Source organism: Typopeltis vanoorti, chromosome 8 (assembly GCF_054136105.1).
Source record: "Typopeltis vanoorti isolate ZY-2024b chromosome 8, IOZ_Tvanoo_1.0, whole genome shotgun sequence".
Lineage (NCBI taxonomy): Eukaryota > Metazoa > Arthropoda > Arachnida > Uropygi > Thelyphonidae > Typopeltis > Typopeltis vanoorti.
Genome location: NC_143556.1, coordinates 17,373,362 through 17,387,459, shown reverse-complemented (window position 1 = coordinate 17,387,459; position 14,098 = coordinate 17,373,362). Strand labels below are relative to the sequence as shown.

General features: G+C 34.8%; 1 protein-coding gene across 6 annotated transcripts in view; it reads right to left on the bottom strand.

Annotated features, from left to right (window-relative positions):
* The window catches only part of LOC150103765 (dynamin-like), a 519,391-nt gene that overhangs the window by 340,915 nt on the left and 164,378 nt on the right, over positions 1-14,098 (bottom strand). For all 6 annotated transcript variants that reach the window (XM_090397139.1, XM_090397140.1, XM_090397145.1 and 3 more), the window contains exon 6: positions 7,434-7,542. In XM_090397139.1, coding sequence (XP_090253265.1) covers positions 7,434-7,542 — 109 coding nt within the window. The remainder of the gene's footprint in view (positions 1-7,433; positions 7,543-14,098) is intronic.

Genomic DNA, 14,098 nt, shown 5'->3' with positions numbered 1-14,098 from the left:
AGACTTTTCAGGTTTATTGTGAAGAATGGATGATTGATGTTCTTGGATTCTTTTTTCAAGAGAACGTCCAGTCTGTCCAAAGTAAGAGAGATCACAGTTGCAAGGAATTTGATAAACTCCAGGAAGAGATAAAGTTGAGCGTTTGTCTTTAGAAGGAAAATGAGAAGACAATTTGTTAATAGGAGAATACGTAGCTATTAAATCATATTTCTTCAAAATTCTTGCGATAGGTTCTGAAATACTATCTACTTTCTATATAAATACTTTCTACTATCCAGCAACACATGAAACTCAATGGCTTTTCTGAAAAAAGTATTCAACGTCTTCTTACATCTTATAATCCTCCACAAAACAACAAAGATTCAATACGTCGAGTACCTATTCCTTATATCTCCGGTATTTCAGAACCTATCGCAAGAATTTTGAAGAAATATGATTTAATAGCTACGTATTCTCCTATTAACAAATTGTCTTCTCATTTTCCTTCTCCTAAAGACAAACGCTCAACTTTATCTCTTCCTGGAGTTTATCAAATTCCTTGCAACTGTGATCTCTCTTACTTTGGACAGACTGGACGTTCTCTTGAAAAAAGAATCCAAGAACATCAATCATCCATTCTTCACAATAAACCTGAAAAGTCTGGTTTGGCTCAACACGGGATTGAAACTGACCACAGCATCCTTTGGTCCAAAACGCGCCTCTTACATAGATCCCGTTATAGGTTCGAACGTTTGTTCAAGGAAAGCGTGGAGGCCTTGCTCCATCATCCCAACCTGAATCGTAATGACTGCATATCTATATCAAAAATCTGGGAAAGCCTAATCAAGATTACTCATTAATTTTTTTTTTTTTTTTTTTTTTTTTTTTTTTTTTTTTTAATAGCAAATTCAATCATGTTTCTACTTCAAAATATTTCGTTTCATACTTAGTGATATAACATCACGCGGCATGTTCTAATTTCAACGATCTATTGTTAGTATTCTAGCTTGTATATTTTTTAAACTGTTCTTGTAATACCACCGACGATGGTCTGCTATTTCCAGACCGAAATATTTGGTTAAATAAATATCTTTCTTGTGATTACGTGATTATATCATTCAGAAGGTTAAAGTGATTAGAGGGTTATTTGATGGCCTGGATGAATGAAAGCATATCTGCTCTCAAATGAGTGCATATCGGCTCACAAATCAATAGGTCGTCAGTTAACATCCCACTGTGGGCACATGGATGTTTGTGATTGTCTTTAGATGGAATATGAATTTCATTGCTCAGGGCAGTGTGAGACCACTGCCCTGCTTTTTTATTTTAGGCATGAAGTGGCTTGAAAAAGTATCATGTTTGGTCTAGAGTAGGGTTTCTGGACTATGCAAAAAATAAAGATACAAAAAAAAAGTATTATTTCTGGAAAAATTTTCATGTTACTCCTTTAATAAATATTATTTTTATGGCTATTTAGCCTATTTTTGTTTAAGAGTACCGCTTGTTTATAATGTTATTGGCTTTTTACTCAATTTTTAGGGCATTACTGATGTTTTAAAGACAGATATATGAAGAATATACAGGAATAATATTTCAAACATACCTTTGTAGGATGTTGCTGGTTGTCTTCTTATTCAGCAGCATCTGGCATATGGCGATATACATTTATCTGCTGTTAAAGTATGACAGGAAGGAAGGGGGTTGGAAATGTGGGAGGCAAGAGGCATGTGAATTTTAAACCTGGTTTTTTAAGGATGGGCAGAGAATTCTTTGGGAGGGCGGTGAAAGATAGAAATTTTCGGGGAAGGAGAAGGATATGATGGGATAAGATCAAGGGCGGGAGTAATGGGATGTGAGCCATTTTGACAGTGAGTTGTCTTCAGAGCTCATGGAAGAAGTGGAGGCTATGTCATGCCTGCTTGGTTTTGTCTTTGTTGTATTCTATTGGTGGTCAGAGTTGTGACCTAATTTTTATGTTTTGGAGCTTCCAACTTCCAGAGATTATGTAGGGGCAGTGGACGTTTATTGAGTTTTTGTCACATTTTATGGCTATCATTTCTGATATTCTAAGCATTGTTTCACTTTTCTGTATGTTTATTATTTTGTCGATTTGTGGGATATGCTTTCCGTTCAAGGGTGTGGAGTGCTATTTCTGTTTTTCCTGTATTTTGTATTCTGTTTTCTTAATTAGTATGTTTTATTAGTGTTTTCTGAATTAGTATGTTGCAGTCACGGTAGTGTTCTTGTAGTCTTGCCTATAAAGATCTGATCGTAGAACCTGTGTTCTATTATCAGATCTTTATGGGAAAAATTTTGTAAACTACATTGTGGTGTTCTAGTATTTCTTTGTGTGTGTGAGATTTTATAGGTTTTAGAAGTGTTGCCAATTTCTGGTTTGTGATGACCACCAACTTATAGTCAGTGTGTTTGAAAATGTATTTGTAGGCTTTGAATGTGTTCTAGATGTATGGCAGTTTGATGATTTTTTGTATTGGGAAGTTTGTTTTGGTTTTTCGATTGTTTTGATGGGTTTTTGTTTGCATAATTTATTAGCTGTGTTGGATAATTTTGGTTTTTAAAAATCTGTGTTAACTTCTTTATTTCTGTGTTGAGATAATTATGTGTAGTTGAAAATTTTTAAGCATTTATAAATTGTGCTAGGATGACTGATTTTTTAATAGAATAAGGATGATATGAGTTAAAGTGGAGGTAGTTTCCAATATGTGTGGGTATTTTGTTGTTTGTTCTAATTAATGTCAGGTTTAGGAAATTTATGGATTTTTCATGTTCTGTTTCTATAGTGAATTTTAGTCTGTTGCTGAAGTTATTAAGGGATGCTTGTAAAGTGGTGATGCATGTTGATTCTCCAATGCATAGAATATTGTCTATGTATCGGCTGTAAAAGGTGATTGGGGGGGGGGGAGTTTGAGTGAAGGATTGAGTAGGTGTGATCTATATGTGATAGGAATAATTCAGCTAATTGTCGGCTAATGTTTTGGTTCATAGGGAGTCTGAAAATTTGGATATAAATGTTATTGTTAAATTTAAAGAAGTTTGCTGATATTACTAGTTTGATTAGGTTTATTATATTGCTGGGTGCTAATTTTGTTCGTGAATGTATACGATGTCTATGTTGGTATATAGCGAAGTTGCATCCAATGAAGTGAGGACATCATCATGGGATAGAGTTAGGTTTTTTATTTTTTGGAATAGGTCATCTGTGTTTTTTTACCATTGATCAAAAAAAAAAAAAAAATCTAACCCCATTCACAGTACTAATGTACAATAGGCCTACAACCTTCTGTGAGTGGGAATCACATTAAAAAAAAAAATCAAAATCAAAAAATCAAAATTAGTGCTGAGTCAGATAAAGCCATAATGCAAAAGCATGTCTGCCTGCCTGTCAACAGTAAGTTCACTGGTTATTTTACTTCAGATTGGAAGAAAAAGTTCCAAGAAGCAAATCTCTGCTGATTTCATATGAGACTAAACAACTCAGCTTCAACCGAAAAGGTGCCTGGATATTATACCTGTGACTGGAGGAGGTTCTAAATCTTCACAAAATCTGACATAGTGTACCCTTGAAGAACATATAAGGATACTCTTCTCTGGATACTAAGTAGACATCAGCCACTCGGGCTTCCAATAAGTAAGATGGCAGCAATGTTTTACCAGATGTCTCGACAGAAATAGACTATACATACTGCATATCACCCATCCATTAGTGGCTTGAAGGATACAAATATTTTACATTTTCTTTGAGATTTACCCATTTTTGAGGTAACTTATAAAGGAAATTTAACATATTTGTAAAGATCTGTACAAAGAGAAATATCCTAATTGACAGGTTCATCATTTTTATTTCTTGAAGTTATTCTGAAGGAATGTAGTATTTCATTTTCCTACTTTCATCAATTAAACTACATTCAAAATTGCATTGTTGCTGTCACTCTGTTTCAGATTGGTGAAAGACTTTCTTCAGTTCTACATTAGCAAAATTATCTGAAGTTTAATGGTTCTACAATGACAATGTTGAAAAAAATTACCTGCCTCCAGCTATATGCTGTCTTGAAACAGGTAATTACCACATTAAAGTGTTAAATCTGAAATGAGAGGTTCAAATTTGTTATTGAGCATTTCATTCAGGATTTAACTAGGATCTAAAAACTCTATAAAAAGGAAATGCTTGTACATAGGTGTAAGTGAAAACTTGAATTTATTAATATTTTATTAACGGAATTTTGTAAGTGATAAATTGTAGATTGTTTTATAAATAACATATCAGAGTCGAAAAGATCTTGTTGAAGGTTACTTTAGAAGGAGAAAGTTTAAGCCAAATCCACTTTAGCCTAATTGGCTTTCGAACATAACCGCGGGGCATCGCAATGTGAAGTCCGAGACACGTGTACGGCACCCACGTGATGGGGAGCATATTGGGGAGAAGCATAGGGGAGTGTGCAAAAAGAGTTAGGTGTTGTGAGCAACCAGTGACGTAGTTGGGAGAGCGGACAAGGGGATATATAAGGATTTGCCAGCGAATATAGCTCTGTCTCAGTCCTCTGTTCTTTTGGTCTCTCTCTCCCTCAGCATTGGGTTCCAATGGAAGCAGTTCGTAGCGAAGACTAGAAGGATGGTCAACAACAGCTACAAAGTCAGGTAGCGATCCGTTTCAAGCATAGCAGAGGCAAAGCCATGCAGCCAATGGAGACTGCAGCCTTATGCCGAGTCACACATGCCTATCTGTCAAAGCGGTGCCATTAAAGTTATAGGAATAGTGGTGATTCGTGATCGTAATCACTGGTGGTAAGAAGTCGGAGGAAATTACAAGTGGCAGACCTAGGAGCCTAACCAGAAGGAAACAACAAAGATTGATGTTAAGCCCACGTGGTCGGTAAAGTAGAAACTTTTATTGTCTTTCATGCTGAGAGCAGGACTAGAGCGAGTGAAAGTGCTAACCTTATATGTGATAGGACCTTTTATAACTGGCTGGACTATAGCGTTTTACTTAGAGGCTAAATGTTGTAATTTTAGAAGTTCATTGTTACTAAATTATGCCCATGATAGAATTTGGGTATATTATAGTCTAATCTGGGGAATTGAAAGGTTGTTGTTAATTTACATAACTGTGTTGAACTTATGAGAATTGGATTAATTGATTTGTTGAAAATAATTTAAATAACTATTTAGTTACAATTAGATAGATTGTCTGAGAAACTGAGATTTTCTTTCATGAATAAGCCATTATATGTCTAAAGCAAAATTTTGATCTCTGTGAATAATACCTTAGTGTAAAATAAATGTTTTTCTTTCTATACCTAGGAAACTTGCCTGCTTTCTCACGCCAATGTACTGCTTGCTAAAATTAGAACCTGTATAAATTCAAGTGCGGAGGTGGGACAAAATTTGGTTACGACTGCTGATTAAAGGAATAAACTAATAGGGTATATTAAATAATAGATTCTAATGCCGTGTAATTATCTGTGTGTTAACTCTCTGATGGGAATATCTTTTTTTGTATAGGAATCGAGATGGCGCAGCTGTACTAACAAATAAATTTTTTCTTGATTCCGAAAAGGAGCTAACTCCAGAACTGCATCAATAGATAATTTCGGCTCTCACTCAGGGCATTCTCTTTGTCTGCAAGAATAGTACACGTGATCCATCAGAAAGAATGGTATATGATAAAAATCAGCTCTAATTTAGACTAACCACTGTAAATTAGCGGCAGGAATAGGAACAGCAGAACAATTGGTAGAAAGACTAAGGAACTATAGATAAGATTTATAAAGGACAATAAGGAACGACTTCCACGAGATATAACAAAAGCAAGTACAGCAATCCCTCGGTTAATGCGTCCCCGATTAGTGCATCATTTTTTTCGATACCCAAATTTGATTAGTCCGCCTATCTTAAAAATAAATATTACAGATTTTAAAAATTTTCAATCAATACATTTTTTATGGCTAACTATTTGAAACATTTTACAAAGTTATTTTTTAATGGCATACTACACTATTTCCATGTACACTATGTTCCAAATTTACCGCCAAAATTTATGTCGTCTGCTTTACATAGCATTTTGCTGATCATATCTCGTACAATTGTTTTCCTTACTTTTTTATTTTAAATTATTTTCCTAACCTGACTAGAAGGAAAACTTAAAATAATGAAGAAAAATGAACAAGGCGAGTCCAGAGCAAAGATAGGACAAGAACACAAAAATGGGTGAATCAACTGCTGAATACAAAGAGAAAGGTAAGGCTGCTTCAAGTTCATCATGCATGCACTCGAAATCAAAGTATTATAATGATTGAATTAGAGAGACTTCTTTTTACATGGATCGAAGATTGTAACCAAAAACGGATCCTGCTAAACACTGGCCTTATTAAATCAAAAGCATTGTTTCTTTGTAACTTGGAAAGAAAGGGCTATCAATGATGGAAAAGAAGAATTCCACGCTAGTGCTGGATGGTTTGAGTGTTTCAAAAAGAGAAATAGCCTACATAATGTTCGAATCATAGGCGAAGCTGCAAGTGCAGATAAGGAGATATCCAGAGAATTTGGAGAAAATTGTGTAAGAAGGGGACTATTGTGATCAACAAATATTTAATGTCGATGAAACCGGTCTTTTTTTGGAAGTGAATGCCTTCCAAGACTTTTCTGGCCAAATCAGAGAAATCTCAGCCTGGTTATAAAGTCGCAAAGTTGAATGAAATTACTGCTAGCAATATGCGAGCCATTTGGAAGCAAATTCTTCCACATTGTGCAAATGATTTTAGAGGCTTTTCAAATGAATCTAAGTTAATTAAATCTCATTCTGAGAAATTGAGTGATTCCGACCTGATAAATTTAGATGCACAGTGATTAATGTCGGCTAATGTTTTGGTCCATAGGGAGTCTGAAAATTTGAATATAAATTTTATTGTTAAATTTATTCACTGACAAGCCCAAAGAGGTCTCACAGAAACAATCTGAAAATAGTTTTCGTAGAATCGAAGTTTTAAGCAGCAATGCTTAGAGACTGACCCTGGTGAAGAGAGAACCAGTAAAATTTGCAGAAGAGGCAATAGGGCCATACCGTCAGTTGTATGAAAAAAAGATGCAGAATGCCCGCCAAACTACATTAGCTGAATTCTTTGTTAAGAAGCAGAATAATAAATTTATATTCTGAACATGTTTTATTGTCTTTCAGCTTCATGTTTCTCCTTTAACTAGGCCCTGAGACATACCCTAATTCTTTTATAAAAAAAATTAAGGGTCAAAAAAAGAAATCTGGGGGATGAATTATACATTTTCCCATAGGTTAATATATTCGATTAGTGCATTTTTGATTAATGCGCCTATTTTAAAGAACGCATTAGGCGCTAATCGAGGAATTGCTCTAATGAAGTATTGAATATATTACCAATGTTAAGTTCATTATAAAATATATAACGAAAAATCCAAAAACTAACCTATAAGAAGGATGTCCAAGAAAAAACCTCCTCTCTGCCTCTAATGCTGCTTTTATGTCTTTTCTGCCTTCAATATCTTTTTGGCTGCGATTAACAACCCCAATGTATCCTAAAAATCAGATTTAAACCATAAATATTAAAAAGAGAGACTACAGATGTGATATCAACTCGTTTTGCATTTTTGGTAAATGGCTTATGTAATCTTTGTTTTCTAGTTTCGTACAATCTTAAAAAGCATGATTCTTGAAAAGAACCATTTCTTTAAAATGTTATGTCTCTTAAACTATAAGAAGTAATAATTCTTAGATATGACTAGAAAAAAAGCCACCTGTTGCTGGTTAGAAATTTATAAAGTTTTAAAATATATATATGAGTGAAAATTACTGAACACTTTGTTCACAATACTCCTTACTTATGACTACTACTAAATCTAGGCTCAGAGTGAATTAGGCCACCCTTGTGTACTGCCAACCTCTCAAAACTTGGAAAATAAAGTAATTAAGGAAGGGGAAAAAACATATATCTTGAATCATCTAGTTGAATATGGTACTTGATAATCCTGATAAATCAGAGATAGATATATTTAACTTCCTTAGAGCTATGAAACTTCAAAAGTGGTAAGACTGCAGATAAATGTACAAATTTCTTTTAAACAGAAATGAGAAGGAAGTGAAAAATAAGACAATGTAAAGATGGAAACAGTTGAGAACTCAGATAAACTTAAGAATAATATGAAGATCACTTAAAATATAAGAATAATATGAAATAAAACTAGTAATTTTAGATTACTAGTTTTAGATAACGAATTCACCTTCCAACTAGCCAAAATGGATCAAATAACTCAGGTTGCTCTGTTACAGATTAACTGTAACAGAGCAACCTATGAATTCACTGGTAATTTCCTGTATCAGAAATTGTCATTTATTTATTTCATCTGTTGACAAGAGATATAAAAACGAATCTCACAATGTAGGAAAATAAACTGAAAGAAATTACGTGCTTTGAAATATGACTAGTGATTGGACTTGCAGTGCATTTATTTACCACCGTAATATTATTATTATTATTCAGGCCTCCATCAAGTCAAAAGACTCATCGCAGGAGGTCCCTCCTAGGAAACACAGTCTATCATACCACTCATTAAACTCATATACCGTTCTTGCTCTCACCACTCTATCAGGCAATGCACTCCATGGTTCAACCACCCTCCATGCAAAGAAACAACTCCTCACCCTCTTGCTCATAGTTTCCTTTCATAACTTCCAGGGATGGCCCCTTGTCATCACTCCTTCCCACTGTTCAACCAAGCGAAAGAACTCCCCAGTGTCAACTCTGTAACCACCTCTCAAGTTTAAAAGTCCCAATCATATCACCTCTCCTTCTTCCATCCACTAAACTCTGCAGTCCATATTCCCTCAGCCGATCCTCATAACTAACATTGTATAGTCCTGAAACCATCTTTGTTATTCGCTTTTGTACCCTTTCCACAGTTAATTTATCCCCTTCAAATCCTGAGAACAATAGTCTAAGTGTGGTCTGATCAGAGTCTTATACAATGGAATGATAACTCTTTTATCTCTGCAGGTCAGCGTCCTTCTCATTATTGCAGCAATCCTCCGTGTTACCTTCACCAGCTATGCAATATGTCCCCTGAATTTCAGGTTTCTATCAATCATCAACCCCAGATCTCTTGTCTCCCCCCTACTTCCTCCAGTACAGCTCCTCCAATCGAGTATGCAGCCTCCCATCAATGTATCCCAAACTTCAAAACTTTACATTTTGCTGCATTAAATCAATACCACCATTCATCTGCCCATCTGTCTAGTTTACTCAAATCCAGGGCTGCTACATCTGCACTAATACTATCATACAGGGCTGCCACATCTGCACTAATACTAATAATCCTTCCCAGCTTCACATTATCTGCAAACAACTGAATACCCCCCCCTGCAATCCACTGACAATGTCATTGATATAAAGATTAAGCAATATAGGTCCCAGTACTGAGCCCTGTGGGACCCCCACTTGTAACCCTCTACCACCTTAAAACTGTCCCACTATACACAACTCTTTGATACCTATCAGACAGCCAATCCTTAATGCAGTTGACCAACTTGACATCGAAACCCATGTGCTGCAACTTAAATATCAGCTTATCATGTGGCACCCTGTCAAATGCCTTCACTAAATCCAAGAAAATGGCAGTATATGCCTTTCCCTCATCTACTGCTCTTGTAACTATTATAAAAGGCTAGCATATTACTAAAACAAGAGTGCCCCTTAACAAATCCATGTTGACTCTCACAGATAACATTACCCTCATCTGCGCAATGCTGCATATAATTTCTTCAAGATCTTAACTACTGATGACACACAAACTGGCCTATAATTAGACACTTCCAGTCTGCTACCACCCTTATGCAATGGCACTATCTTGCCTTCCTTCCATTCCCTGGGCACCTTTCCCAGACTTTCATTGAAAAGCCAGGTCAAAGGAGCTATCAGTTCTTTAGCACATTCTCTCAAAACTCATGGTGAAATACTATCCAGTCAGCTTTACTGACATTCAGAGTACTCAGTATTTAGAACACACTCTCCTCCTGCACCTCTAAACCTCGAACCTGCCCTATCCCTCTAGTATAAAATTTACTCCTCCAGGATGAAATTTTATACTAGAGATAAATAATTAATTTTAATTTTTTTATTTTGCATTTTCAAATTTTGAAAACAATGCAGAAATTATTTTTGTGCAATTTTAACATGCTTGCATTTAAAATCAATTATTTATAAATAACATGTTTTAAAATAGCATTTATTGAAATAAACAATATGGACGTTTTTTCCCTTTCCTTTCAAAATTCCAATACAAAACATTTATCATGCTTATACAGTACAGTACATTTTTAGGTATGCTGGTATTCCATTTGTTTATGAACAGTAAAGGATGTTAAATTGCATTACTTGTCTCCTAAGCATAAGGCAGGAGTTACGCCAATTCGTTCTAATTTAATTTTTAAAAAAATGTATAAGCTGTCATTTAAATTACAAATAAATATGTTATTAGCAAAAGAAAAAATCAGTTAAGGAAATAGATGAAAAGGCCTAGTCATTATGAATACACATGAAACTTTTTGTATTCATTTAGCATGTCCTAACACAACTATAGTAAAGACATTCATGTTTCTGTAGTTACTGAAGTGGGGGGGGGGGATTTTGAGGTATAACCATTTTATTCATTAAGCAATTGCTGTTTATTCTAGCTTAGAGTAGAATAAATTATTTAACAAAGTGTTATTTCTCCATTAAAACAGACTTACATATGGCAAATTGTGTATACTTTAATTAATTATTTATTGTAAATGTAGAGATTTAAACACTTTTAAGTGCTGAAATTAATCCTGACTGCATGTAGGAAACACCAGCCTGTGGATTTCCCATCTGCTTCTATGATAATCTACCATTACTTTTATGCATATCATTGAGTCTTTGTAGTGTCAGAAGATACTGAAGCAACTAACATAATCCTCAGCACTGTCAATCTAAAACAGTATGGTTTCCAGCATTAGACATGGTCTCTTACCCATAGAGTTGCTTTAAACAATTGTTTAAAGTAACTCTATGGGTAAGAGACCTTGTTTAAAGCAATAAGTATTAAGGAATAACATTTTGTAACTCTGTCCAAAAAAACTAGTTCACCAGAAAAAATGTCACTTGGATTAACAAAAAAGATAACCTCTGCTTTTTTGTGTGTGTGTGCAAAAACCTAGAAACAATTTTACTCAAAACAAAGTTTATATCTCCTTTCAAAATACAGTTATTTCTGAGAACCTGCAGTAAAAAAACTAGCTGAATCTGGCTAAAAGATAGAAATGGACATATAATATCTTTTATATTAATAACCTACTTTTGCCAGAATGAAGCATTTTTGGCTCTTTCTTTTAGTAAAAATACATTTCTGAGTAAAAGACTGTTTTGCTAGGGTCTAATCATCTTATTCATAATCCAATACTATTGATTTACAAAGTTTGCAAAAGTACCAATTAAATTTCTCCTCCCAATTTCTTTGGAAGCCAAAGAAGAAATTTTTGATCAGGTAATGTATAAACTGAAACATCATTTTAAAATTTCAAATTTTGACAAAGCAACCATGTAATTATACCTTCGAACCAACTCTTCAATTATCTGAATAGTAAATTGATTTCCACAACTGTTGAACAATTCATACTCTATTGTATTCACATATTTTAAACCAGTAAACACTTACATGGGGGTTACTTAAGGATCAAGGCTAGAGGACTGGAAAGAGACCTCCACCATAGCCTTTTAACAATGTGGAGAACCGCTCAAGAATTCTGACCTAATGTCAATCTTCACCTTCTCATGTTGTACCCCAACAGTAGGTATCAGCATAGCTGAATGAATAAGGATGAAAGGACAATTAATTCAGCCAACAAAACTGTTATGAAGTGGATTAAACTAAAACAAATTATACCATATAATGAAATTAAATACCCAATAAGGTGTTGACTAGTTAAACTCTCCCCCCCCCCCTTCATTAGGGAACTGGAGTGAACAGTGAAAGCCAGCTACTGGAACAAACTTCAACTCAATATCAGCAGATTCAAAATAGCCAATCTAAGAAATATCAATAAAGAAGTTGACCTGGAGGAAGACCTTGATGACTAGGTATAGCTCTCATACCTATCCATAAAAAAGGAAATGGTGAGAATTACAGAGAAATTTAATTTCTCTACTCAGTGGTCTAGGTAAAAGTGTTCCACAATTTTACTTACTCTTTTGAAATATACTTACATACTTCAAAAGAGGCTAAGGAAAATTGGCTAAAGAACAAAGCTGGGTTCAGCAAACACGGATCATCAAGATCTTTAAGACAACTAAATGAGAAATCATGGGAACATAACAAACATCTGTATTGCTTCTGAAAACAATGAAGTATTCTGAGGGAAGTCCTAGATGCCCAACCCCATATGTAGGAAAAAAATTCTAAGATAATGCAGATTTGAACTTTACGAAGTGTCAAGAGTTGAGCAGGAGAGATATATGTTTAGAATGAAAAGAATAGCTAACTTTTTGGAGAATGAAGAGGCTATGGACCTGATGTGCTTGTGCTAGCATAGGCTAGATGTAAAAGTAACACAAGATGAGAAAATCGATCTCATGATCTTTCTTCAGGAAATGAGAAAGAACTGAATTTTGGTGACATTAAAATTCACCAGTTATCTACACTCCCACCTGAGAATGGCAAGGAGATCAGTGTTCAAGGCATTGGTTAAAGAAGAAAAAGCTGGCCTGGTTGGCCGAGTGGTTAGCGTATCCACTCTCCAGCCAAAAGGCTGAGGGTTTGAATTCTGCCATAGGCATGGATGTTTGTGATTGTCTGTGAAAACACTAGCATCGTGGTGGTCAGTAAGTTGGTGTAAATGATGAAGTAAGCTGTAGTTGGTAGATTGAGTGGTGGAGACAGAGTTATAAAGTAGGTGCCCTCCCTTGATGAGTCTTTGGGCTCCCTGGAGGTGTCATGTAATAATAATAATAATAGTAATAATAAAGATCTTTAAGCATTAACTAAGCACCATACCATTTTGAAAATGAAAGAGGAGTGGACAGTACTGTCATCAATAGAGGTATAAATAAGACTAAATATCAGAGAAAGAGAGAAAATCACTGCTGTATGGGAGAAAGGGTGTAGATGAAAGCATAGAGCCCTGGAGTACACCAAAACTGACTGATAAATTACTTATATAAGTACACACAAAAATTAGAACAAAATAGTATGGATGGTGGCTGGCCAATAAGAATGAAATTATTACTTGGAGTCCTGAAGTAAGGGTTTGCTGGAAAACTTGAAAAACTTAAGTGGGCTGAATGTGTGCCATCCAAATTTTTGGGATTTATATGAGTACTTATGAGTAATTATGTGAGAGAATGTTGCTCTAGCTTAGTATATCTCTTAATGATTTGCAACCAAATAGATAATAATAATAGGACTCTAGCTTTCATGTAAGTTTTTTTTTTAAACCAGAGGTCAGGCCAGTAGTTTTAATGGTTGACCAAATTAATGTAACTTTAGCATACTATGTAGATTGTAATGCAGCTTGTTTCTTTGTATATAGTGTCTACTCCAGATAATGACCTTAATGTGAAGGTCAAAACGTCGAGTGATTAATTTGGTTTATATTAAAATGAAATGTTACTATAACGTGGCAGTTGTTTCCATAATTTTTAATAAGAAATGCTAATCACCATGTAACCATGAAGGAAAAGATTCTCATAATCCATGGAGATGTTACTCACAAGCGATGCAGTTATTATGGTGTAAGCTAAAGATAAGTGTTTCACTTTTGATCAATGGGCTGACTTTTTTGAAGAGGTGCAAAGACAACAATCTTATTCCTAACTGCATCAAGATGAAAAATAAATTTACTTCTGCCAAAGCACTTGAAATCTATGCCTGTACAGAGAAAGCAATACTTACAGAACAAATTCAAACAGCCAGCAAAAACCTAGCAATGACCCAAAATCAAGTTTTAAATTTACAATCTGAACTCTATAGTTATATGACTCACTTGAAAGAATCACTGATAATTAGCTAAACATATTTCGGAAAGTAAATAAAGAAAAATTTAAAGCTAAATTTCATATAT